General features: G+C 42.9%; 1 protein-coding gene across 1 annotated transcript in view; it reads right to left on the bottom strand.

The window, feature by feature from the left end:
• Nucleotides 1-27,735, bottom strand: part of TBC1D15 (TBC1 domain family member 15) — a 90,375-nt gene that overhangs the window by 57,249 nt on the left and 5,391 nt on the right. The window contains exons 2-5 of the mRNA XM_075209532.1: nt 10,659-10,757; nt 9,073-9,147; nt 2,919-3,057; nt 700-910 (exon numbers count right to left, since the gene is read on the bottom strand). Coding sequence (XP_075065633.1) covers nt 700-910; nt 2,919-3,057; nt 9,073-9,147; nt 10,659-10,757 — 524 coding nt within the window. The remainder of the gene's footprint in view (nt 1-699; nt 911-2,918; nt 3,058-9,072; nt 9,148-10,658; nt 10,758-27,735) is intronic.

The raw sequence follows: 27,735 nt of genomic DNA, 5'->3' as shown, positions 1-27,735 counted from the left end.
ATCACCCAATCACATTACCATATGTAAGCCAGTTACACGTTGTATGCTAGCAAGAGACACATTCCACCTGGAGAGTAGGAATCTACCTTCTTTCTACATACAAGTCCTGCAGAAATTATATATATATATATATATATATATATATATATATATACAGTGGTTGAAAGTGGTTTACATTGCTAAATCACAGAGCTGGGGTCATGTGTTCCTCGTGTGGATCCGGTTCCCTCCCACAGTCCAAAGATATACTGGTAGGTTTACTGGCTTTTGATGACATTAAACTATGTGTGCATTTGTGTGGTAGATTATAACAGATTGTAAACTCCAGTGGGACAGGGACAGATGTGCGTAATTAAATATATACACTGTAAAGTACTGCAAAATGTGTAGCGTTAAAGGGACACTAACCCAATATTTTCTGAGCCTAATATTGGGAAATGCATTTGCTAGACACAGTTTATATTATCCTTCTCTGCTGGGTCTGGCACTTCTTTGCCCGCAACGGTCATATATTTAGACATCTCTACACCTGACCACACCCGCAATTAACACAAAATAGGGTTACAGTTCCTTTAAGAAAATAGTTAGAAAATCCAACAAGAAAACTTTGATTTCCTATAGTCAACGCTCTATTAATAGGTATACATTCTACAATTCAAATAGAACAGAAAAGGGCCTACAGTATTATGTGATACTTACTCACACAGCACCACATATTTCTCAAGGCACTCAAGCAGAAGTTCGTTTCCTCCTTGATGGAAGTGGAGAGCTGGAAGGATAACATCATCCTTCAAGCAGAAAACAAAATACGACCACCCCATGCCTTCTTTGTTCTGTTTAATTGACTTGAGATCGGTCAAGCTGAAGAGAAATGACCATTTGCTCTGGACATTTAAGGGACTTTGAACACCTTAAAAAGTTAAAAGAAAGAAGAGTTGGCTAAAAATGTGACAGGACATCTGCAAATGAACAGGAGGTTGAACTTTACCATCAGTTATAGCAATGTCAGATAGTCTGCTACATTTTGAAAAATAAAAACATAAATTACAATTAAAACGCTGGAAAAGAAATCACATCTGTCAGTTCTTATATTTCTTGAATAAGTTTATTTTTCTGACATGTGGACCCAGTGACCCTCTAATAACTGTAGATGAATAAGTCCAGTGAACAGGATTCAGTCAAGTAGTAAGGCTAGATAAATCTGAAACATTACACAAAATATGGTTGTTTGTGGCAAGATCACATACATTAATATAGAATAAGGAACTGGGACGTTTACAAGAACTAAATCTGAAAAATTAAAAAAGTAACAAAACAAAAAGTTAAAAACACTACATTCTACCCATAACATTTTTAATTTTATCACTCATAATATATATTTAGACATAAACACCTGTGATACCATTTTTGGAAAAATAAAAGTGAAGCTAATTTAAAAAATCTATATTAAATGTATTACCAATTTATTTTATAAACTTTTTTTTTTTTAAAGGAGCCGATTAAATTCTTTGCGCAGTGCATCCAAATATCACAGCGATGTGCAGCCATGCATGTTACTACAGTAACAAACATTGCAGATTTTTCTGCGTGCCTCTATCATTCCGGAGGCACTCCTCAGCACATTTACCTATCCAACCCCTATTTAAAGGATACATTATATTAATGTTAGACAGTACGGATACCTGCAAATACAAATCCAGCACTTAAGATCAAAGGCGCCGCAATGTTCTTGGGTATTGGCTATAAGCGATTTATATATATTTACACTTAAGGTAACCATACAAGTAAAGATTTTATGAATTTTAAGTAACATCGTTTTACAAACAATATTTTCATAGAACAACTTGTACAGACACAGAACAAAAACGTTTGTGTTCCTAGCAATTCTGCTGCTGGAGGCGGCAACTGAAATCCCATGCACAAAAATTAGTGTAGGATTTGTGTGCACTTTAAATGGCAAGTATTGACATTTTTAAGCATTATTGTGTCTTCCAAAAATAAATACCATTTATTTATACACGTGAATCATGAATATGGGCAACTTGAGAAAGCTTCCTCAGGTTGTCTCATTATAGAAACACACATGAATGGAATATTCACATGTGGGCAGTAAAAGAATGCGGGTTAGTCGGAATCCAGGAACTCTAACAAGAACAAACAGCTTATAACCTGGAAACAAGGGTAGTGCTGGTGCCTGTTTGTAAGGAGAGTATGTGTCCTGGTTAATATTAAAATATTTTTATGAAATTATGGTGGTGGAATAGGTCAAATAAAAATGTAAAAGGTATCACAATGAGCAGAAACGCTTAATTACATGGTCTGCAAGGTATATAATCACCAACTCCAACTCAAGGCAGTGTAAGAAACCCACCCAACATTTTACTGAAATAAGCTAAAATAAGAAACAAATTGTAAAGTTTAGGTGCTGCTTGCTGGATATGCCAGGGTCAGCCATTGCTGTCAAAGTCTCACTTTTCTCATTTTATTGCCATAAGTAAGTGTGAAGTTAATGGGGGTCATCGACAACTTCTCAGCCTGTATTAAAAAGGCCAAGCCGAAAAAGATGAAAGGAATTAAGCACTTTTACAGCAAGTTGGAAACCCGCCACATCTGGTGATCAGTGTCATCCACAGTAATTTACTATTTTATTTAAATGCACTGAACTTCACCTACAAAGTTATCCATTAAGTTATAGGTTGGCATTACTTTAACAAATCTGATTAATTAGTTCACAAAGTTAATGATTCAATTATTAGGCAAAAGATGTTCTAACATCTAGCAAAAACATAAAACAATAATAAAAAACAAAATAAAACAGTTTTCCAAACACATTTCCTCAGTGCGATGGCAAATTATTTGAAAAATAGAAATACTGGTAAAAAGTTTACATGTTGCAAATTGTGCTTCTTAATACAGACCCCCATTTGCAAACTGCTTTTTCTTAAAAGAAACTGTGTTGACCATGTCCCACTCTGCTTCATAACTGTTTTGATGTTCTGTGCAACCAACAATTCGCTCTTTTGGAGTCTGATTCCACTGGACAACTGAACTTGAATCCTTGAAAAAAATATTGGAAAAAAAATAAAAAGATAAATGAATTACAATAAATAACAATTAACTAAAATATATAAATGACCACCACATTTTGTCTTGAGGCGATATGTACACCCAAGATATCTGGATAGTTGCAAATTAGCTTTAGTGGTGCGTCAATAGTGCTTTACAGAGGGCCTGGGCTAAGTCACCCAAAATTATAAGTTGGAAAACAACTTGGTTTACCTGGAACAACTGTAACAGTCACTCCAGTGCAATAAAACACTTTTGTGGGGAAAATATGGCCAAGTAATGCTCCCAGTCCATACTGCGACTCGTCAGTTTGCACAATAAAGTCCTTGTTACAATTGGGCACCAACAGTACTGGAGCACGAACCAGGGCTTCCTTTAATGACTGAAATGCCAGCTCACAAGTGGGTGTCCAATCAACTACTTTGGGGAGTCTCTTCTTAGCCAGCTCTGCCAGCGGCTTCGCTACAGTACTAAAGTACTAAAGTCTTGGACGAGACGTCTGTAGTACCCTGAGGTCCCTAAGAAGGCCAGTACTCATTCTTCATCCCACATGGCATGGACTTAAACTCGAACAGGCCAAATGGGGTGATGAATGACAACCGTTCCTGAGCCTCGTGGGTCAGCAGTATCTGCCAATACCCCTTGCTCAAGTCAAAGGAGGAAATATACATTGCCCCAGCTAACTCATCTAACAGAGCGTCAATTCGGGGCAGGGGATAGGCATCAGACACAGTCACCTCGTTCAACCGGCAGTAGTCTACACAAAACTGCATTGTGTTGTCCTTCTTGGGAACCAATACAACGAAGGACCCCAAGGACTATGCGATGGCTGAATAACCCCTAGCTCAAGCATCTCCTGTACCTCCTTGTATATATTTTCCTTGGCTTCTGGTGAGACCCGATAAGCGGGTTGCCTAACTGGCCTATGCTCACCAGTGTCCACATGGTGAACCACCAAGGAAGTCCGACTGGGCTTCCTACTGAACTGAGTCGCAAAGAGCCACAGCACTGCCTCAAGCTGCTCCTTCTTGCGGGCACTCAACTGTTCATCCCAGCCCACTTCCTCTACACCACCTTCACCTCTGGCATCCGCGAGGTCAGGTAGTGGGTCACTTCCTGGCTCCTCAGTTGGTAAGCAGAAAACCGCTGCTATCGACTCCACATGCTCGTGGTATGCCTTCACCATATTTACGTGGTAGGTCCGCTGCCGCCTACCGTCGCTATCAAATGACACCACGTAAGTGATGTCGCAAAGGCGTTTTGAGATCGTGTATGGTCCAGCCCAAGCAGCCTTGAGCTTGTTCTGGTGCCCAACCTCAAAAACTTGCGCGCACCCTGATCATTCCAAGTCTTCTGTTGTGCCTGCACTTCTGCCTGTGTTAGCCTGTGCGAGCCCCATGAGATTCTCTAACCGATCTCTGAGCTTCAACACATACTCCACCACAGAGACATCCAGGGTGGGTAGCTCCCCTTCCCAAGACTCCCGAAAGAGGTCAAGAGGCACACGAATTCTGCGTCCATATAGTAGTTCAAACCGATAGACTCCTGCGGCATCTCGAGATAAGTAAACAGGAGGTGTGGCAGGTTGCGTTCCCAAACCCCCCCCCCCCTCCAAAATTACAAATTCCCGTAGCATGTGGTTCAAAGTGCCAGTGAACCGCTCGCACAGTCCGTTAGTCTGGGGATGGTAGGGGGCATTACGGAGTTTCCGCACTCCGCCCAGAAACACTGGACTGGTTCACTCATGAACTGTGTCCCTTGATCCGTTAAGATCGCAGTAGGGAACCCTACTCTGCTAAATACTCCTAGTAGCGCGTCCGCTACCTTTTCCGCAGTTATGGAGTACAAAGCTACAGCCTCTGGATACCGGGTAGCGTAGTCTACCACAGTGAGGACGTACCTCTTACCCGATCTACTGGGCACAGGCAGGGGACCTACGATGTCCACAGCCACTTGCTGAAAAGGTTCCCCAAATATTGACAAAGACATGAGGGAAGCACGAGCACTGGGATGCCCAAGACGCTGACACACATCACAGGACTTACAGTAGACCCTGACGTCATCCGTCATTTCCAGACAGAAAAAGTTCTGTGACAGGCGCTTCAGTGTTCGGTCTCTTCCCTGGTGTCCTGCCATAGGAATTTTGTGGGCAACTGACATCAGTTGCGCGCGAAAGCCCCATCTACCTTCCTGGCCAAACGGAACAACAACCCTTTATGCCAGATCACACTCCCCACCTCCACCTCTGGAAGGCTGCCGCCAGTCTGGCACCTGTTGCCTTCCAGTAAGGGATCAGAGAGCTGAGTTGCCCTTAACTGTTCACTGGGGCCCTTACTATTGTCTAAGTCAGGATACGCTGCAGGGGGATCTAGGTTGGGGTAACTAGGGTCAGTCAAAGGGGGGTCACTGTGGTCAGCTATACTCACCGCTGGAACTGGCATACTGCTAGGGACAGGAGCATCACCGGGCACCCCCACAAAATCAGGTCGGCAAGAGACAACATCTTCAGCGTTGCTAGGGGACATAGTCTTTCCAGCGGCAGAGGGCTGGCTGTTTCCTGAAGAAATAGAAGATGTGGTCCTTTTCCTTTGGGCTGGCTGAAGCGGTAGTTGCTGTTGATGGACATCGTCTAGCAGCCTTAGTCTTTTCCTCTGGGCTGGGTTGTGCAGGTGTAGATCCTGAAGACTGAAATTTAGCAGCTTGGCTCCGGGTAATAGAGCTGAGAAATGCTGTCACAATTACACCCCCAACATCGTTGCCCAAGATCACCTCAGTTGGGAGGCCATCCATAATGGCAACATCTCGCAAATCCTGTCCGTCTCCCCAGTCCAGATACACCCTTGCTACAAGCACTTCCTTCTCCAGTCCATCTGCCACGGTAACATTGGCAGTGTGACCCTGTAATACTGCAGCAGGATCAATAAGATGGCTACAGTTATGGATGCACCTGCCTCTCTCAGTCCTTCTCCCTGCAGGGGTCCCACTTGGACCGACTGCAGGTTCCCCCACTTTTTGGGGGGTCTTTTGGACACACAGGTGACTCTCTCTGCGGAGTCACCTTCTGACACACCACACTCAATTGAGCCGACGGGGGTGGAAATAGTCTCTAATGGCTCACCTTCGCCAGTTATGTAAGTCAGCCAGGCCCTAGGACTCTGATTAGGGGCAAGAGTCTGGGGTGCTGGGGCTGTGGGACAGTCTATCCTTAAATGACTGGTGTTTCCCGCAGTTGTAGCACTTCTCCAGCCTGGGCTCTAGTGGTCGCTGATAACTCCCAGAGACAGGACGGGGCAGTGGCTGGTGAATGGTACCCGAAGGGTTAGGTAGTTGCTTTTGAGGGTGAGTAGAAGAGGGGTGTCCCCCTGATTGTACAGTTCTTTGGGGTTGGCTGTTAACCTGGCACTTCTGCTAGTGTGGCCTCACTGCCACGTACTGATCCCCCAACTGGGCCGCTTTTTTCCAGAGTTGCTGGGCTACAGTCCCATACCCACTCCTTTACCTCTGGTGCGCACCGGCGGTGAAATTGCTCTCTCTTTATATTAAGTCCACTAATTCTTCCCATTACAAGGCGTCAGATCCATTAACCCATCTTCTTGCCAACTGCCACAAATGGTTGGCAAATTCCTCATGACTGATATGAGTGCTTTTAGCCAAGTCCCGAAACTTCTGCCGGTAGGTCCCCTGGGTAATAACATAGCGCTTGAGGGCCCGCATAAGCACGTCGTAATCCACACCGTCCTCTGGGGCCACTCCACGATAAGCTTCCACTGTACGACCTTGCAGCGTGGCAACTTTACCCACTCCTGTTTGGGCAAGTCATGGAGGCTACAAGACATTTCAAACACCTGCAAATGTCGATCAATATCTCCAACAGTGTCATCAAATTTGGTAAAGTGGAGAGATCCCAATCTGTGTGCAGCAGATGTCTGTTCACGAGCCGCTGCAGGAGGTGGTGCCCACCGATCACCCGAGAACTTGATGATAAGCAACCGCTCCGCCTCAGTTGTTTTGTCTCCCAGAGACCCCAGCTGCTGCATTAGTACTGAAAAGTTACCCTCATCATGCTGTGGAACTTGCTCCATTGGTTCACTCTGTGGGAGGGGGCTGTAGCTGGAAACAGGTGTGTTCTGGGATCTTACTGTAGGTACCTCTAGGTTTGGAGTTAACGTCTCCTCCTAGTCACTGTCGCAGTTAGCTTCCTCATCTGCTAACCCGTACTGCGTATCCCAGGCTTTCAGGGCCTTTTTAATTTCGCTCCTTGACGATGTGTAAGGAATTTCTAACTTCTTTGCTTGGCACAGTATCTCAAGGTCCGCCTTGGACATTTTACTGTACTTAGACATCCTGATCGTTCTCCTGGCTGCAGTTATTCCTCTCCTGAATAACTTTGCTCTCCTGACTGGTGCATGAAAAGTTGCCTGGGGTTATCCCACCGCTTGCCACCAGAAATCTGTGACAGGATGGACCGCCTATGCCACCCTGTCTGTTGTTGCAGGGAACTGGCTGGGCTTACTTTGTCACTGATCCCTTCTGCTATCCCAAATGCACCCTCTAACCGCAGTTAGATTACAAATGCTGCCACCAGTGGACTTCTTACCGGCATCCAGTAAGAGGTTTCTTCTGGGTATCTGACGCTGCTAGTGTACCCCCCGTTACTGGCGTAACTGGCCTGGTACCCCTGACCTCTTCCTATGGATCAGGGTTGCTGTGGATGGATACCCCTGGCCAGAGCTGCTGGGTAGCGGGCAGAGCGGTGGTACCGGAAAGTTGGGTCCAAGAACAGCCGAGAATGGATTAGAGTTGGGTCTAATCTGTAGGTCACAGGGATAGAGAAGTTTCCAAGCAGGTCTTTGAAGCAAGTGATGTTTATTTGCTCACACTGGTTGGTACCAGCGATCAAGTCAGATGAAACAAGAAGAACAATTTTCAATACAAAACAGTGTTTTTTTTTTTTATACAGTTTTGGACACAGCCTCACAGGGTAAGCCAGCCCCCTGAGGTCTGAGCTATTTTTAGTATCAGGATGCAAGATGTTTACCCAAACATTGATTTACATGCAATGCAAAGCTAACAATATTTACACTTATCTGTGATATCCTAAACTTGCTGTGATTTCCTGCATCTTGTTTTAGATACAGAGGAAATCTAACAGCAAGTCTAATTAAACCTTCCTGTGCCTTCAAGTGCTGGACCCCCCACACATCAAAAGGTCTAATTAACATGACATTAACATGGGTCCTTTCTTCACACAGTTGCAGAATACACATTCCTCCACTCTATTGCTAACTTGAGATTTCCCAATGAAAAAAGGTACAAAACCCCAAACAAGTCATTTCCCTACGCCAAAATATACAAAAGACTTCCTCAACAAATGCTTATTGCATCAGGTATATATCTCAGAAATAATGCATTTCCTCTAGCAAAGTTAAAACTAAAAACGAATTTCCTCCCCTGGTCTCAGAAATAAAAATATTTCCGTTAACAAAATGCACACAATATCAAAAGTAAGTACCTTTACAATTATATAAATAAGCGCTCAGCGCTATTTCCTTTAAATAAATTTATACCATAAAAAAGTGACCCAGTCATAACACCTAAAAACAGGCTGCCTTATATAATTTAACTACTAATTACTCTCCCAAATATACATGTAAAAGTTATGATTGTCTCCATTGTCTATTTTGTAACGAACATATTTATTTTCTTCTGTTCCCTTTCAATGTTTCAGTATTATTCTCCCATATAAGATATTCTACTACATTTCACTTCGGTCTAATATGAGTGGCTCCTTGCTTCTAATTGTCTATGTTCTGCAATTTAGAGCAACCTAAAGACAATCAAACCCAATAATATTCACTAAACCTCCTACTTGGCCCCCCCCCCCTTTCTCCCACTCATTTCCCAACACCTCCTTTCATCCCACTTATTTTAAAATAGAGAAAATGTTGAAACAAAAAAGCGGGGTTCACCTTATATAAACACAGTACAGCGAACCAAACTAAATACCTTTACAGCACAAAGAATATTAGATGAATCCAATGTTTCTTCAAGAGGTCTCCAATCTACTATGACTTCCACATCCTTTAAAAAAAAACATAAGAACACAATGGTGAAAGTTGCAGTTTACAGATGTAATTTTAGTATATTTGTATTGTGTGCTATTTACATAGACCTGTTTCAAAATGTAAACATTTCATAATTATGAAGATTTTTCATCTATATTCTCCAGTTGTCAAAATATATGGTGTACGCACAAATCTGTTGTAATCCATAACAAGCAACCAGCTTGTAGCTGACATTATCCTAGTGCAGTTTAGAAAATGAGAGCAAACACTGATTGATTGCTATGTGTTCTGGCCTATTTATGCACATTGCACCATATGGCTATATATGCCCAATATAACGGTACATTAAGACCTATTCTTCACTGACAACTGTTACCTGTAGCCTGACCCTGAAAACACAATCTCCTCTCTTCAGTCTATCCTCCACAACACTGCTCTCCCCCTGTATCAATTCCTGCACTGGCTCCCAATAACATTAACAATCAAATGGCCTCATTTATGAAAAAGTGTGAATCTGCAGGACAATTCACTTTGAGCAAATGAACCTCATTATTCACCTTGAGCATACATAGAGGCTGAGCTACATTCTTGTTTTGGGAACTGTCTAATTCTGCAGGATTGCAGGTCCATCTGGAAATGTGCATAAGCATCACTTTATAGTCCTGCCTAGAAGAGTATACCCAGCCATTCTGCTGCCTGAAACCTCTATTGTCTTATACAACATGACCCCATTCATTAATTTAAAGTACATTTGCCTACACTCCAGAAAGTCTAGAAGACTCACAAGTTTGGGAGAGTTCAATCGGATCTTCGAATGAGTAGGCCACCCTCCTGTATCCCACTGATCCTTAAGGTTAAGACGGCAAGTCCGTGATGACGATACATATTATCAGGCAATAGTTGGGTCCTGAACATGCGACTCGCAACATCTGGACCACCCTCCTCCCCAGGTGCCTTTGCACAGTGTGTGTGTGTGTGTGTGTGTGTGTGTGTGTGTGTGTGTGTGTGGGGGGGGGGGGGGGCTGTGATAACGGATATCGCTGCGATTGAGCTTCCATCTGGAGGTCCAAAAAGTGGGAAAACATGTACTTTTACCACACCAGTGGAAAGGTTCCTAAAAATGCACCTTCTCAAATAAATAGCACATCGAAAATGCTAAAACATCCCAAGATATAGGCCAAGGCCTGATCTCGAGTACTTCTGAAGACAAATAAGATTTGGTGGCCCTCCAATAACCAGAAAATTATCTCATAAAACTGCCCTCTCCACTCCTTAAATAGTATTTAAATATCTTGTCCCATAAAATGAAACTTAATTTTCGCCTAACTCTCAATCAGCAAGTAATACTCAGTTCCAGCCAGCTACACATGTGAGAATTGTAATTTTTCACTGAATGCAGATCTCTGTGCTTCCATCATTTGCACCTTGGTGTGCAATTATACACTTTTGCAAATAACCTTTTATATTTTATATGAATATGAAAGATAAACAGCAGACCATATAAAAAAAACAAAAAAAAACCTATACCTTGTCTATCACACACAATGTTCCTGGTATTAAGCTGTCTTGATCGTCCATTTTTCCACAAGAAGAATGTATGAACACCCCTTCCTGGTCAAAAACTATCTGGAAGGCAGAAAAAAGAAATATATGTATTAAAACTATTTATATTAACAGAATCAATCAAGTTGTTAGGAAAATATGCTGCAGAATTGCCCTGCTGAATGAAGCAAAGATATTTGATAAGGCATCCAGGCATCGGAGTGATGTTCAATGCTGTACACTCAGCCACAATATAAAGTGCATCAGTGAGACTTAATAACAAAAAATAACAAAAAAAAAAAGCAGTTGTTTTTTTAAGCAAATCAATACATAATCAAATATTGATGGACATAGTATTTAAAGGACTGTGTATAAAATATCATCATACAATGACTTAACTCTTTTATCAAACTATAAGTTTGAACCACAATTAATCTGCTAAATAGTTGGGCAGCACGGTGGCTAAGTTGTTAGCACTTCCGCCTCACAGTGCTGGGGTCATGAGTTCAATTCCCGAACATGGCCTTATCTATGCAGAGTTTGTATGTTCTCCCTGTGTTTGCGTGGGTTTCCTCCCACACTCCCAAAACATACTAGTAGGTTAATTGGCTGTATCAAAATTGATCCTAGTCGCTCTCTGTGTGTGTGCATGTTAGGGAATTTAGACTGTAAACTTCAATGGGACTGATGTGAATGAGTTCTCTGCACAGCGCTGCGGAATTAGTGGTGCTATATAAATAAATGGTGATAATGATGAAATAGTTAGATATTCCATCCTGGATTGCATGATAGCTCATGACATTAAATAGTCTGTATGGTATAATTGCAAAACCATATATTAGTTAAGTACTAATTCAAACATGATTTTCCATTGATTAAAATCACTCAAGCAAAGCTGTCCACTGTTACCTCACTTTAGGACTTGAGAAATAGCTTAGAAATAAAAAAAATTACTTGATGACCCATTCAGCAGCCAGTCAAACAAATCTAGGATCCAGCCTCTTGCCTCTCCGTCTGTATGTATTACCCAGTATTGTTTTATTATTGTTTGTTCCCAATTGTAAAGCGCTACAGAATTTGCTGGCGCTATATATAAAAAAATGTTCATGATGATCTTTTAAGAAGCGAAAAATATTAATTTAATTACACTGAAATTAGACGTTAGATCCCAGCAATAATGTTGTAAACGCATTGGCTCCCAGATTCCTGGGATTAGCCTAGCCCTACCACCAAACTGAAATTTCTATATATAAAATATAAAAGAGAAAATACAATGTTTAGTGTTAGCCTGACTACAGCATATGTGTTAAAAATTAAAATGTTGCCTTCCCACTACATTGCAGATAGCTGAAGCATCTCCCATATCATTAAGAAACTACTACCCTGATGGAATCAGCTGGACGACAAAAACTGAGACAGGGGTAATATAAGCTAAACTGGCACTGTCCCTGTGTATGAATCCACCAATCTACACAGTACATTTCTGCAAGGTAAGCAAGTCTGCATAGCTGTCAGTTATACTGTGTCTGCTCCAGTAAAAAAGCAGAGTATGATGGACATATTTAGTCAAGTATAAACACTCCAGTTATTTCAGGTATATTATTCAGCTGAACATCATCATCATCATTTATATAGCGCCAACATATTCCGTAGTGCTTTACAATTGGGGACAAACATAGAAAACTAATAAACAAACTGGGTAAAACAGACAAAGAGGTGAGAAGGCCCTGCTCGCAAGCTTACAATCTATGGGACAATGGGAGTTTGACACATTGGTGAATGGTTGGAACAGTACAACAACTTAGGATAAGGAATGTCAATGGAGAGTCAGCGACTTGCAGCTATGCAGCAGGAGAGTCAGCGACTTGCAGCTATGCAGCAGGAGAGTCAGCGACTTGCAGCTATGCAGCAGGAGAGTCAGCAACTTGCAGCTATGCAGCAGGAGAGTCAGCAACTTGCAGCTATGCAGCAGGAGAGTCAGCAACTTGCAGCTATGCAGCAGGAGAGTCAGCAACTTGCAGCTATGCAGCAGGAGAGTCAGCAACTTGCAGCTATGCAGCAGGAGAGTCAGCAACTTGCAGCTATGCAGCAGGAGAGTCAGCAACTTGCAGCTATGCAGCAGGAGAGTCAGCAACTTGCAGCTATAATGCGGAGGTAGGTATAACAACTGATGTGCAGTGAAGACTCGTGGCAGTGCAGGTGGGTAGCGGGGAGAGTCAGTGGTCTGCGGATAGCTGTGATGGGAAGAGTTGTCCAGGTAGGAGCGGGAGAGTCAGTGGTCTGCGGATAGCAAGTTGTACCACTGCTGTGATGGGAAGAGTTGTCCAGGTGCAGGTAGGAGCGAGAGCGTCAGTGGTCTGCGGATAGCAAGTTGTACCACTGCGGTGATGGGAAGACTTGTCCAGGTAGGTGGCGGAATAGCGGGTAGTCTGTAGCGGCAAGTATACCACTGATGAGCAAGGGAGACTTGTCCAAATGCAGGCAAGCAGCTGAATAGCAAGTAGTCTGTGGCGGGTACGTTACCACTGATGAGCAGATAAGGCTTGTCCAGGTGTAGGCATGCAGCGGAGTAGAGGTAGTCTCTAGCGGGCAAGTTTACCACGGATGAGCAGAGAGGACTTGTCCACAGCAAAACCGATCACACGAGCAGAACACAGGAAACACCTAGGAGTCTCAAGGGAATGAGAACCAAGAACAGGCAACGATACTAAGGACACAGGTGCCTTAAATAGTGAGTGGTGATCGATTCACCAATAGGATTAAAAGCAAGGTTTTAAGTTCAAGAGTCTTGCACAAGCGCAATCCAGTCAAGATGGCGGACGGCCGCGGCTTAGGACAGGCGCCGGCAGGAATGAGAGAGAGCCACGTACCAGACCAGAGGCACTAACCGTCCGGTGAATGACAGTACCCCCCCTTTTAAAGGTGGGCACAGAACACTTGAAACCGGGTTTGCCCGGATATTTGGAATAAAATTTCTTTAGAAGAGCTGGAGCATTGAGATCTTCTGCGCGGATCCAAGAGCGCTCCTCAGGGCCAAAACCCTTCCAATGCACCAGGAAGCGAAGGATTCCACAAGAGATTTTGGCATCCAGTATTTGGGTAATCTCGAACTCCTCCTCTTGATGAGCTTGAACTGGGCGAGGTACTGGAGGAGGAACCGAGAATCGGTTGATGATGAGAGGCTTGAGTAATGAAACGTGGAAGGCATTGGAGATCCAAAGGTTCTTTGGTAATAACAACTTGAAACACACGGGATTAAATCACTTGAGTGATTTTATATGGACCGATATAACGTGGGGCAAACTTCATGGAAGGAACCTTCAGGCGAATATTCCTGGTAGAAAGCCATACGCGGTCTCCAATTTTGAGTGGTGGAATTGCTCGCCTCTTTTTGTCAGCAAAAAATTTATATCTGGAAGATGCCTTCTTCAGGGAGGTTTTAACCTGAGACCAGATAGTTTTAAATCTCTGGCAGGAACTTGGGTGGGAGGGAGGGCAGGAAATTCTGGGAGAGACGGCTGGTGACGTATACTACAAAGAAAGGTGTTTTCGAAGAGGACCCGTGATACATATTATTGTGGGCGAATTCAGCCCATGGAAGCAAGTCTACCCAATTGTCCTGGTTGGCTAAGGAAAACATTCTTATAAAAGTCTCTAAATCCTGGTTGACTCTTTCGGTCTGCCCATTCGACTGAGGATGGTATGATGATGATAATGACAGTCGAATACCCAAGGTTTTGCAAAGGGCTCGCCAGAATCTGGAGACGAACTGCACTCTTCTGTCCGAAACTATCTCAGATGGACATCCATGAATCCGAAAAATTTCCTTGATGAAATGGTCAGCCAATGTACATGAAGAGGGTAATCCTGTCAAAGGAATGAAATGGGCCATCTTTGAGAATCTATCTACCACTACCCAGATGGTATTACATTTCTTGCTGGGGGGGGAAGATCAGTGTCAAAGTCCATACTTATATGGGTCCATGGTTTGGAAGGAATAGGTAGTGGTTGGAGTAGGCCCGCCGGTGTTCTACAGGAGGTTTTAAATTGGGAACAAATGTCACAAGCAGCCACAAATTCTTTGACATCTTTCCTAATCGAGGGCCACCAATAGCTCCGAGAGAGAATCTCTAGTGTTTTTCGTTCTCCAGAATGTCCAGTGAAACGAGAGGAGTGATACGACAAAATCTTTTTACGCAGAGGTGGTGGCACAAGGGGTTTCCCAAATGGTAGAACATTGGTGGAAGAAGTGGCCAAACTCACAGATTTAGGATCCAATATAGGACGGTCAAAACAATCTTCAACGTCAGCGGAAGCAGCAACCGCCCGAGACAATGCATCAGCCTTTTTATTTTTTGAAGCCTGTTTGAAAGTTATGATTAAATCAAAGCGAGAGAAAAAAAGTGACCATCTTGCTTGTCGGGGGTTCATACATTGAGCTGACTGTAAATAGAGAAGATTTTTGTGGTTAGTAAAAATAGTCAAGGGGTGACGAGCCCCTTCCAGTAAATATCTCCACTCCTCTAAAGCCACTTTTATGGCCAATAGCTCTTTATCCCCGATAGTATAGTTCTTCTCGGCAAGTAGAAGAGCTCGGGAGTAGAAAGCACAGAGATGGAATTTCCTTTGTTCTGATCTTTGGGATAGAATGGCCCCTAGTCCATTATTAGAAGCATCTACTTCGAGGAAGAAGGGAAGGGTCACATCAGGTTGTCCAAGAACAGGAGCGGTGGAGAACGCCTTCTTAAGGAATTGAAATGCTTGAAGTGCCTCATCTGACCATTGCTTGGTATTGGCGCCCTTACGGGTCAGAGCCACGATTGGGGAGACACTGGAGGAGAAACCTTGAATGAAGCGTCAATAAAAGTTTGCGAATCCTAAGAAGTGTTGAATCGCCCCGAGAGTAGTTGGCTGGGGCCAAAGTAGCACTGCATTGACTTTCTCCGGATCCATCTCTAGACCAACTCCAGAAACAATATATCCCAAGAATGGAATCTGGGATAATTCAAAGGAACATTTTTCTAACTTGCAGAATAGTACATTTTTTCGGAGTCTAGAAAGGACCTCTGCCACATGCTGTTGATGGGAGGACAGATCTTGCGAGAAAATCAATATGTCGTCCAGATAGACGACGACACAAACATACAACAGATCCCGGAAGATTTCATTCACGAATCCCTGGAAGACAGCTGGGGCGTTACACAACCCAAAAGGCATGACTAGATATTCATAGTGTCCATCCCTGGTGTTAAAAGCTGTCTTCCATTCGTCTCCGGCCTTGATCCAAATTAAGTTGTAGGCGCCACGAAGATCTAGTTTAGTGAATATTCGAGCTCCCTTGATGCGGTCAAACAGTTCGGTATATAACGGGATAGGGTAGCGATTTTTGATGGTAATGGCGTTAAGGCCTCAATAGTCTATACAAGGTTGTAATGACCCATCCTTCTTCTTAACAAAGAAGAACCTCGCTTCAGCGGGAGAGGTGGACGGCCGAATAAACCCACGATGGAGATTTTCTTTGCCATAGTCAGACATTGCCTGAGTCTCTGGTAACGACAGAGGTTATACACGACCCCTAGGAGGGTTCTTGCCAGGTTGTAAGTCTATAGGACAATCCTAAACCCGATGGGGTGGAAGGCGTTCTGACTGGGCTTTATCAAATACATCCGCAAAGGAAGCATACTGTGGAGGAAGGCCGGGCGGACAAGGTGCTATAGAAGATTTATTTATTTTTACTGGAACAACTCGAGTCAGACATTTGTGATGACAATTCGGACCCCAGGAAATGACTTGCAGAGTGTTCCAGTCAATCTGAGGAGAATGGAGTTGAAGCCACGGAAAGCCAAGTACAATAGGACTGGTAGTAACGGGAAAGACCAAAAAAGAAATTTGCTCTTGATGTAAAGCTCCGATTTGAAGGGTCAAAGGAATGGTGTGTTGAGTAATAATTCCATTGATAACTCGTGAGCCATCTATAGCGGTGACAACAATAGCTGTTTTTAAAGGAATCACTGGTAAGGACCACTGACACTAGGGAACTTGAAATAAAACTTCCGGCAGAACCAGAGTCCAGAAGTGCTTGAGACGTAAATGACTTGGTAGAAGTGGAAACAGTAACAGCGAAAGAACAAATTTTAGAGTCCATGAGACATGGAGAGGATTCCAGGGACCCTAACCTTACCTCTCCGGAACAGGTTAGGGACTCGCGTTTCCCGACTTTCTGGGACAAGAGTTCAGCATATGAGTAGAGTCAGCGCAATAGATACAGAGTCTATTTTTCACTTGTCGCTCTCTCTCCTCAGAAGTTAGTCTAGAGCGTCCTATCTCCATGGGTTCTACAGGAGGCGGAAGGTGACGAACTCGAGATGTCGGGTGAACGGAGACTTTAGATGAACTTTCTCTTTCAGAATCTCTTTCTCGAAATCTCATGTCTACTCTGTGGCACAGAGAAATCAAATCATCCAAGGAAGAGGGTAACTCTTGTGAAGTCAGAGCATCTTTTATTTTGTCAGCAAGACCCTGCCAGAAGGCAGCTATCAGCGCCTCACTGTTCCATTGGAGTTCAGAGGCAAGTGTACGGAATTGGATTACGTACTGGCCTACTGAACGGGATCCTTGGCGTAGTCGGAGAATACTGGAGGCAGCAGAAATAACACGACCAGGTTCGTCAAAAATTCTTCGGAAAGTTGAAATAAATATGGCACTATCTAATAGAGAGTCATTTCTTTCCCACAGAGGGGAGGCCCACGCCAGAGCCTGTCCGGAAAACAAAGAAATTAGATAGGCAACTTTAGAGCGATGAGTAGGGAAATTGTGAGGGTGAAGTTCAAAATGAATGGAGCACTGGTTGAGAAAACCCCTACAAGTTTTCGGGTCTCCATCATATTTAGCGGGAGTAGGCAGGTGTAGCGTAGCACAGGGTCTCCTCGGGCAGCTAGGGCCTGAAAACATTGGAACAGCTGTTGCTGCCGTACATCTTGTTGTTCAATCCGAGTAACCAGATGCTGCAGCATCTCCCTAGCTGTTGGTTCCGATCCTGGGTCTGTCATGGCCTGTTCTTACTGTCACGGGCACTAGGAGTTTCTACCCAGGATTCACCAGGTGTGATTATGCTTACCAGAGGGGCGGAGTTTATCACAGCGATCATCTGGGCAGTATGGTGAATGGTTGGAACAGTACAACAACTTAGGATAAGGAATGTCAATGGAGAGTCAGCGACTTGCAGCTATGCAGCAGGAGAGTCAGCGACTTGCAGCTATGCAGCAGGAGAGTCAGCGACTTGCAGCTATGCAGCAGGAGAGTCAGCGACTTGCAGCTATGCAGCAGGAGAGTCAGCGACTTGCAGCTATGCAGCAGGAGAGTCAGCGACTTGCAGCTATGCAGCAGGAGAGTCAGCGACTTGCAGCTATGCAGCAGGAGAGTCAGCGACTTGCAGCTATGCAGCAGGAGAGTCAGCGACTTGCAGCTATGCAGCAGGAGAGTCAGCGACTTGCAGCTATGCAGCAGGAGAGTCAGCAACTTGCAGCTATGCAGCAGGAGAGTCAGCAACTTGCAGCTATGCAGCAGGAGAGTCAGCAACTTGCAGCTATGCAGCAGGAGAGTCAGCAACTTGCAGCTATGCAGCAGGAGAGTCAGCAACTTGCAGCTATGCAGCAGGAGAGTCAGCAACTTGCAGCTATGCAGCAGGAGAGTCAGCAACTTGCAGCTATGCAGCAGGAGTCAGCGACTTGCAACTATAATGCGGAGGTAGGTATAACTGATGTGCAGTGAAGACTCGTGCCAGTGCAGGTGGGTAGCGGGGAGAGTCAGTGGTCTGCGGATAGCAAGTTGTACCACTGCTGTGATGGGAAGAGTTGTCCAGGTGCAGGTAGGAGCGTCAGTGGTCTGCGGATAGCAAGTTGTACCACTGCTGTGATGGGAAGAGTTGTCCAGGTGCAGGTAGGAGCGGGAGCGTCAGTGGTCTGCGGATAGCAAGTTGTACCACTGCTGTGATGGGAAGAGTTGTCCAGGTGCAGGTAGGAGCGAGAGCGTCAGTGGTCTGCGGATAGCAAGTTGTACCACTGCTGTGATGGGAAGAGTTGTCCAGGTGCAGGTAGGAGCGAGAGCGTCAGTGGTCTGCGGATAGCAAGTTGTACCACTGCGGTGATGGGAAGAGTTGTCCAGGTGCAGGTAGGAGCGTTAGTGGTCTGCGGATAGCAAGTTGTACCACTGCTGTGATGGGAAGAGTTGTCCAGGTGCAGGTAGGAGCGAGAGCGTCAGTGGTCTGCGGATAGCAAGTTGTACCACTGCTGTGATGGGAAGAGTTGTCCAGGTGCAGGTAGGAGCGAGAGCGTCAGTGGTCTGCGGATAGCAGGTTGTACCACTGCGGTGATGGGAAGACTTGTCCAGGTGCAGGTAGGTAGCGGGAGCGTCAGTGGTCTGCGGATAGCAAGTTGTACCACTGCGGTGATGGGAAGACTTGTCCTGGTGCAGGTAGGTGGCGGAATAGCGGGTAGTCTGTAGCGGCAAGTATACCACTGATGAGCAAGGGAGACTTGTCCAAATGCAGGCAAGTAGCTGAATAGCAAATAGTCTGTGGCGGGTACGTTAGCACTGATGAGCAGAGCAGGCTTGTCCAGGTGCAGGTATGCAGCGGAATGGCAAGCAGTCTATAGCGGGTACGTTTACCACAGAAGAGCAGATAAGGCTTGTCCAGGTGTAGGCATGCAGCGGAGTAGAGGTAGTCTCTAGCGGGCAAGTTTACCACGGATGAGCAGAGAGGACTTGTCCACAGCAAAACCGATCACACGAGCAGAACACAGGAAACACCTAGGAGTCTCAAGGGAATGAGAACCAAGCACAGGCGATGATACTAAGGACACAGGTGCCTTAAATAGTGAGTGGTGATCGATTCACCAATAGGATTAAAAGCAAGGTTTAAAGTTCAAGAGTCCTGCACATGCGCAATCCAGTCAAGATGGCGGACGGCCGCGGCTTAGGACAGGCGCCGGCAGGAATGAGAGAGAGCCACGTACCAGACCAGAGGCACTAACCGTCCGGTGAGTGACACCCATGCACACTATTCCATTTACCTGTCCTCCTGAAACTTTCTTCTCTCTCATTTTCTTTTTTCTGCTTCCTCATTTTTCTCTCTTAGAACACTCCCACTCACACTCGCTTCTCTGATGACTTCTCTCTTCTCTGCTTACTTGTGTCTCACTCAGCGAGAGTGAACGAAATGCATGTGAAATGCATAGTCTTGCATCCCACTTCTGTTTGGGTAAAGGAGCCACAAAGGTAAAAAAGTTAAACAATCAAATCCACTGGTACGTAAAGTGAATGACTGTAGCTATGTAATTCCACACTTCTTGGAGGTCACGATCGCAACCACACTGCTGGGAGGTGTGGAGGGAAGGCAATCAAAGCCACACTGCTAGCTAGATTACGTGCCCTTATGTGGGTGGGGATGCCAGGGTAGTGGACATATCGGAAGTCTTTAAACGGCGGTAATACAGAGACATGGGAGTAGGGGAGGGAAGAGGGAACGGAGGATGAGTGGTCAATCATTTTGACCATAAAATAAAAACAGTGGTAGTAGTGGTGGTATGGCATAGCGTTGATTACTAACCCACTTCAACCACTGACTACAAGTTAAAACACCAATGGGTATGGTAACACTACAAACAGTGATTTCTAGCGTTGGCTTCATATGCATGTTCACAAACATTAAAAATGCATGTAAATGCATTTAAAAAATGTCATGATGTGTGTATTTGGCTTAACTATTCTCAAAGTGAAAACCCCTTTTCTATTTTAGCAATGAAAAGGCTGTCCTGCCAATTGCTGTGGACCTTGTTACCTGAACAATCCCGGGTGTAAAAAGATTGTCAGACAAATCTTCGTACTGTCCTTGAGATATGGATATTAATTTAGCCACTTCCAAGGTGCCTTTATTCCCATTTGGCAAGTCCTTCATAATTTAATCCTTAGATTATTTCTATATGTCTCTGAACCATCTGAAGTTCTCCTATGTATTTCTAACACACAGGTGTCCAAAACTGTACCCCATATTCAAGATGGTGGTTTAACAAGTGATTTATATGACAAACTTACATTTGCTCCTCATACTTTATTGCCCCTTTTATATACACCCTTACTTATTCCTGAGGCCCACATTAATAACCTTAGTCCAATCTGCTTCCTATCCCTGAGCCGGTTATCTACCTAAGTACATATTTTTCTTCTAGTCCCAGTGCTTTCATTTTATGGACGAATTATGTTGAACTATATCCAATGCTTTTACCAAATACAAATAACTCCCATTGTGCATTGCCAAAATAGAGTTTATTCCAACTTACTGTCTCACAGAAACCCTCAGATTAATTTGGCATAAGTGGTACCTTAAAAAAATAAGTGTTGTTTATTAGTTTACTATTGCTTTGTTTTAGTTTGTTTTTTGCAACCAATTAATGTAATAATTATATAATAAATGTATTATCTGTGAATACAATTTGACTTATAAAAATAGCTACTAATCCTGTTTAATAATATATATGTAAAAGTTTCCAGGAAAACGTCAGAACTAAAGATATTTAAGATATAATCATGATTGTTTCAGTTTTAATTTTACTGATGGACACTGCAGACAGCCTAGCCTAACAAATGGCTGACAACAGAACAAATAACTCAGCTGTATAACAATCATAGGGGCATATTCAATTGTTAGCGAGACGGGTGAAAATCCTGCGCTCGAAAAAAAAAACAACCTGTGCTCGTTTTTTCCTGTTTGAGCGCGCGTTTAAAAAAACAAAACGCTCAATTCAATTGTTATATTGCATCCACCCCCTCGCGCTCTATTATTGGTCCTAGCGAGTTTGAAATGAGGAGTGGTTAAGGCAGTCATTTTAGTATAAAAAAATGAATGCAAATTAATTCAATCAAGAATGGCCCCAGCACTGCACAAGAGAATGGGCCCCCACACTGCAATTAAGAAGGGCCCCAGCACTGCACAAGAGAATGGGCCCCCACACTGCAATCAAGAAGGGCCCCAGCACTGCACAAGAGAATGGGCCCCCACACTGCAATCAAGAAGGGCCCCAGCACTGCAAGCAACAATGCCCCCCCCCCCTGTACAGCTGATTAAAAGATTTTACAAGGAGGTTGCCATTTACAAACATTTCTTGAACACTGGCCAAGCATGGACATTTGTAAGGTACAAATATTTGTGGCACAGTGGGCAAGCCGGACATTTCTTGGAAGGTACAAATAATTTTTGGGGCTTTGCGTAAATGAGTGCGTGTAGGTAAAGCATCATAAAACTGAGGATTTCGTCAATGGTGAGTATTTTGTTTTGGTTTTTTTCAATCTATGGTGTACATGAGGGTGTTTACTGTATTTCTTGGGGTTTTATTATTTTTAATAAAGATTTGTGGTTGGAATGAGGGTGTTGTGCTTTTATTTAACATTTTACTTTGTGGAACTACAGATCACAGCCAGCCATGGGTGTAAGAGCATGTTGGCACTTGTGGTTCTACAAGTGCAAACATGCCCTGGGTGCCATGGGTACGCTGGTGCTTGTAGTTAGACAAGTAGCAGCATGTCCACACTATTTAGGCCAACATGGCTGGCTGGGACATGTAGTTCCACAAATCAAAATATTATTATTTTTTTTTCATACAAAATCCCCATTTATTACCCTACTACTCACAGCCCAGGGGTAGTAGGAAGAGCCCTAGTGCTATCGGCACTGGGCTGGGTGTCCCTAGGGGGGTGGCCCGCTTACATTTTTCAGCGGACCACACTCCCTAGGGAATCCAGCCCAGCGCTGAACAGTCTGTGGGTGTTTAGTCATTATGGCCGTGGGACCCAAACTGCGTTCCCCCCCCCTGCTATAGTGCCTATCACCCCGGCTGGTTTGCCTAGTGCTGGTTCAATTAAAATAGGGGGAACCCTACACCAAATTTTTCAAAGATTTTAACTCACACATCAATAGCCTGCCAGCACTAGGGCTCAGACTAAATAGAGTGGGGAGCAAACGATTTTGGTTTTAAAAAAACCCCAAAAAAAACATGCTACTTTTCACCGAGAGCTGACTGAGGTCAGGCACAACCACCCCCCCCCCCCCCCCCCCCCTCTAAAAAAATGATATAAAAAAAGTTTAAATACATGCACAACTAATGGGTTTTTTTAAAGGGTGAACTTTCCAAAAATTATTAATTATTATTACACTTTTTTAAGTACTTCTCAGCTTTTAGGTTATTTTGATGAACTTTTACACCTATTTTTTCAGTTTACTGTATATTTTTCTAAACTTAATAAAAAAAAAATTTCTTTGAGCAGACCAAGGAGGTGCGAGATGAAACAGCAGATTTGCCTGTTTCACACTCAGCGTAAAAAAACAATTGAATAGCTTTTTCCGCTGAGGGTTCGCATCCAGCCTATACTTTAACATTGACAAACGGTTGGAGCGCGATAACACCGTTTCAGTAAAAATAAAAAAAAGATTAGAATTGCGGGAGAAGTTTCCGCGCTCGAAAATAAGGAAAAATAGCCAAAAAATTACTTAACACGCTCGAACTTCGAAACTCGCTAACAATTGAATATGCCCCATAATGTGCTGTCAAAGTTATATAACTCTTCAATGTGTATCTGTGAATCTCATTAGTAACTTTTTATGTAAGGCAACTTGTGTTTGGATGTATGAACACATAGAGGTACTTCGCTGTGGACTAGGCTTGTTTCGCTAGCTAACACCAAATCTTCCGTTTCCTACTTTTCTCCATTCCCCTTTCCACACAACACTGCCCCTGTCATAAAATAAAACAGATACGTTACTGCTTCCCACAAAATCAGCAAACTTGTCTCTTTAAAAAGTGTTTGCTGTGGAGAACATTCTGATGATCAGATTGGCTGCAGGTCGCTCTAGCCTCACTACTTCACAACTGGAACAAATAAGAGATGAAGACTCCTACACATGGGCGCTGTCTCTAAACTCATGGTACATTCACCAAGCTGCGTTCAGACAGTGATTGCAGCTAAACCAGAACTGCACATTGGGTTAACAGAACTCTAAACACTTGTGTTCACGGTCGACAAAGGTTTCAGCAATCTCTACGTGCGGTACAGGTTGACCTGCATTCACCAAGACCTGACTACTTCTCAGTCCCTGTATATACGAACCATGAATAGAATAAGGTGTTTTATACATGCTTGTAATAGCACAATAATGGAGTCTTAATAAACCCTTTTATTTTAGCAATACTCAAATTTCCACCAGATATCTAATATATAAATGCTTAGTGGCGTCTGTCTGTCTGTGTGACTGTGGAAAAAAAAAAAAACAAGTTGCATCCCCACCTGCTGGGCGGAGTTATACACTGACCTACTAAATTCTTAGTGTGTGTGGGGAAACAAATTCAAAAAGGGCTGAAATTTGGTAGGGCTCAAACTCATTTTCGTGAGGTAATTTTACCTCATGAACACACATGTGTAGAGGCGTGCGTTAGTGTGTGTGTGTGTGTGTGTGTGTGTGTGTGTGTAAAAAACTATTTTCTCAGAAAGGGCTCATCCAATTGACCTGAAATTTGGTATACTGACATTATTTGACAAAAAAATTATAATAGTGAAGTCAGTTAACTTCCATCATCCCCCCTTCCCCCCGTGGGAGGGGTAGTAAAGGCTAAATTTACGAGTTGAGGGGTCAAACTCATTTTCGTGAGGTAATTTTACCTCATGAACACACATTAAAAAGGGCGCTTGCGTCGGGAAGTAACGCTCTTCCCCTGAGGAGGCCTGGGCTAGGCCCAAATGCATGACAAGAACCTTTTTAACACCTTAAGTAGCTTGATTTGACTAGAATGCATGAGTATCATGCACGGGTTAACTTGTGTAATATAAATAGCCACTTTACCAGTTACTCCATATTTCTGGCAAGTATCCAATTCCAGTTCTGTAAATATATGATCATAGAAATTCCAAATAACTACTACTGAATGGACAACAATGCAAATTATTTGGGAAAAGGAGTAACAGATTGCTTTGCCTTGAAGAGCTGAGTTTCCCATCTTTACAAAGATAAAAGTGGCACTGGTGTTGTCAATCAAAATATAAAATGGATTATGCCAACAAAACATTTGCTTTAATCAGTAATTCATACTTCCTCTGCTTTCCATGATCCTAAAAACAAGTATACGACTGAAGATTGAACAAAATTTTATATTTCGAGCTGCTTCTTAGCTTGATATCAGCTTAACCTAAAAGGAATTATACTAAGAATGTACTCATATGGAAAACAATATGTTTTGTAAGCCTTTATTTGAGGAAGGGGAGAAACAAAGCTTCAGAAAATACTTTTATTTTTGTAGTCGCTTTTCCTTGGTTGTCAGAGCAGCTTTGGGGATGCAGAAAATCACTAGTTGTTCGTAAGCTGTAAATAGAGTCTGTTACACATCCAGAATGTGACAGCAAGGCTTACTAAAGTTGACCTTTTAAAGAAATATAACAGGTTTTAGACAGTTTTGGGAGAACTGCCCATGTATACGTCGTCAGTCGAGCAGGCTGGTTGTCCTTTACACACAGTAAGAAAGATTACAAAAAGACACTAATTATTGAGTTCCTTTTCAACATCAAGATGTATATTCTAGTAAAAATAAAATACTAAGAACCAAAACATGTTATGAATATTGCAATGATAAACAACACAACAGAAACAGAATCTGTTCAATGTTCTCATAGCAATCAGACAACTTTGGCAGCTGGCCTTTCCAAGGGCATGTCTGTTTAGGGAATTGTCATGTGAAAATAAATGAAGATTAAGCCACACACAATTAAGTCAAGAAAAACAACCTTACAGATGTATTCCACAACAGTTAAGCAAAAACACTACATACAGTATTCAGGTCTCCAATAGTCATGCATTCTATTTTCAATCTGTTAAACTACCCATTAAGTGATCACACATTAGACAAAACAACCATTACACAGTCGACATTATCCAGACAATTAGAATAGAATCTAACACTTGAATACAATTTTAAATGGGCACATTGCAATAAGCAAATGCACATATTCGTGTCACATGTAGGAACAGAAGGAAATTCCACTCACAACTTTATTTACATGAGTCTCTGGACATGATTACAGCATAAATCCACTATAATGTATCACCTTCAATAAACTATCATGAACAGCTTACAGAATAATACATATCCTGAGAATTACATGTAGATGAGAAAGTACTGGGCCATTAGTCAAAATTACAAACACAATATCACAGACAAAAACCTATAAACCTGAAAGCTAGAAACGCAGGGACAGTTGCAACTACAGAGCGGGGAAAAACATTCTGAACCTTCAAAATGATCTGTATTCCTACATTTATGTATCTAGAATATTAGCCGATTGTCAATTAATTTATAATAGCAGGTTTACTTCTAATTTCCATAAATATATTTTATATCTATTCCCAAAAATCTGGAAATAGCGAAAATGCAAACCATTAAAACTGACTTCTTAGTAACACATGATGATCTCAGTACTACAAATAGGTTAACCCTTGTTTTACCTGGCTCTATAACCAGACTAAAATCTCATTTGACTTCAAAGTCAGATGATCCTCTATGATGTCACTAATTTGAGACCAGATTAAAGACACAGGGGTTTCTGCTCGCTCACAATATTATGACATATAGCTCAATAGATCTTTCCCCAAAAGTGTCTTTCAGATTATGTCATTCTTCTTGGGTAATAAATGGGTGGTGGTATAATCATTTGCTAATAGCCACAAGATGGCACTAAACAAGCATACAGAAATGTCTACAAAAGTAAAACAGAATTTGATAGCACAAAAGAACATGTGTGTGTTTTCAATATGTATTTAATGGGAGGAGTTTGCTTTGTAAAGTTTTCATCCATGAGAAAGGAAATGTCCAAATTGGGAGGCTGGGGTCCAGGCCTGCCTGGGCAACACTGCATTGGAGCTGTGCCAATGATGCTTTGTCATGCAACACATGCCAGCTGAACTCATGACCGTGCAGGAGAGAAAAGACAGGTCAAAAAATGGAGGCGACGTGTTCAGAGGAAAAGATAAATGACAGCTGGGAACAGCCAGACCATATATCTGGGCACATGTAGGGTATCACGCTGGGTACTTCACAGGACAACTTGCTGGTCATGTTACATTTTGTGGCACTTATTACTTGTCAAGTACATCTCATTGGGTTCACAACTTATAATGTCCCATTGTGTTAGAATTATAACGTAGCATAGTATATAATGTTAGGATTATAACTATTGGCCTGTACATTGTGTCATGGGGTTGTGTACCATGGCCATATAGCTGTATATAGTGTGAGTATGGGGATTGTGTGCATTATATTTACTTATTTTGGTATACAGCGCATGCTAAGTATTTACCCTTTTGCCCTACTGCACTATTCACAGAACATTTAATATATCCTAAATTGCGATACCATGCATAATAAATGTTTATCCCATAATTATTTGCTCTACCATATGCACAGCAGGTCATTGATGGTCAATACATCATGTGATGTATGCATCCTTTGAAATGGATATATGTGTTCATAAATACAGAAGAATAAACTGCAATAAAATCACACACCCCAATAACAGACTTTGCATATTGCTCTAAGCTTCTCCAAAAAAACTTGAATAGATCAAATAGGGTGGGAGAGCATTTTTTTCAGTTGGGATGGGAAGGGATTCTGGAACAATTTGTTAGACAGCAGACCTTTAACATCGCTGACTATTCCAGTGTGGAAATACTGTATAGCAGGATCTCCAGGCATATTAGACTTTCTTCCTCTTCAGATGCCATGGAAGCCCTTACAATGGGTTATCTCCTGAGCAGAGAGGAAAAAGAAAACACCTCCAGAGGATATATAGTGTGACTTCTCCTCCCCATAGGTGTCTTTTCCCTGAGCAGGTCTGAAAATGTGGCAGAGCAGTGGCACAAACACCTTGGGAAATGTACATATTTTACACAGGTGGTAGCAAAAAACTATGCCTAGCTTATGTATTACCTCGTACTAGGCACAGATTTCTTTTTAAATTACAGTGCCTT

This window comes from Mixophyes fleayi, chromosome 4, assembly GCF_038048845.1.
Source record: "Mixophyes fleayi isolate aMixFle1 chromosome 4, aMixFle1.hap1, whole genome shotgun sequence".
NCBI lineage: Eukaryota > Metazoa > Chordata > Amphibia > Anura > Limnodynastidae > Mixophyes > Mixophyes fleayi.
The sequence above is the reverse complement of the archived record's forward strand: the minus strand, read 5'-3'. Positions and strand labels throughout refer to the sequence as shown.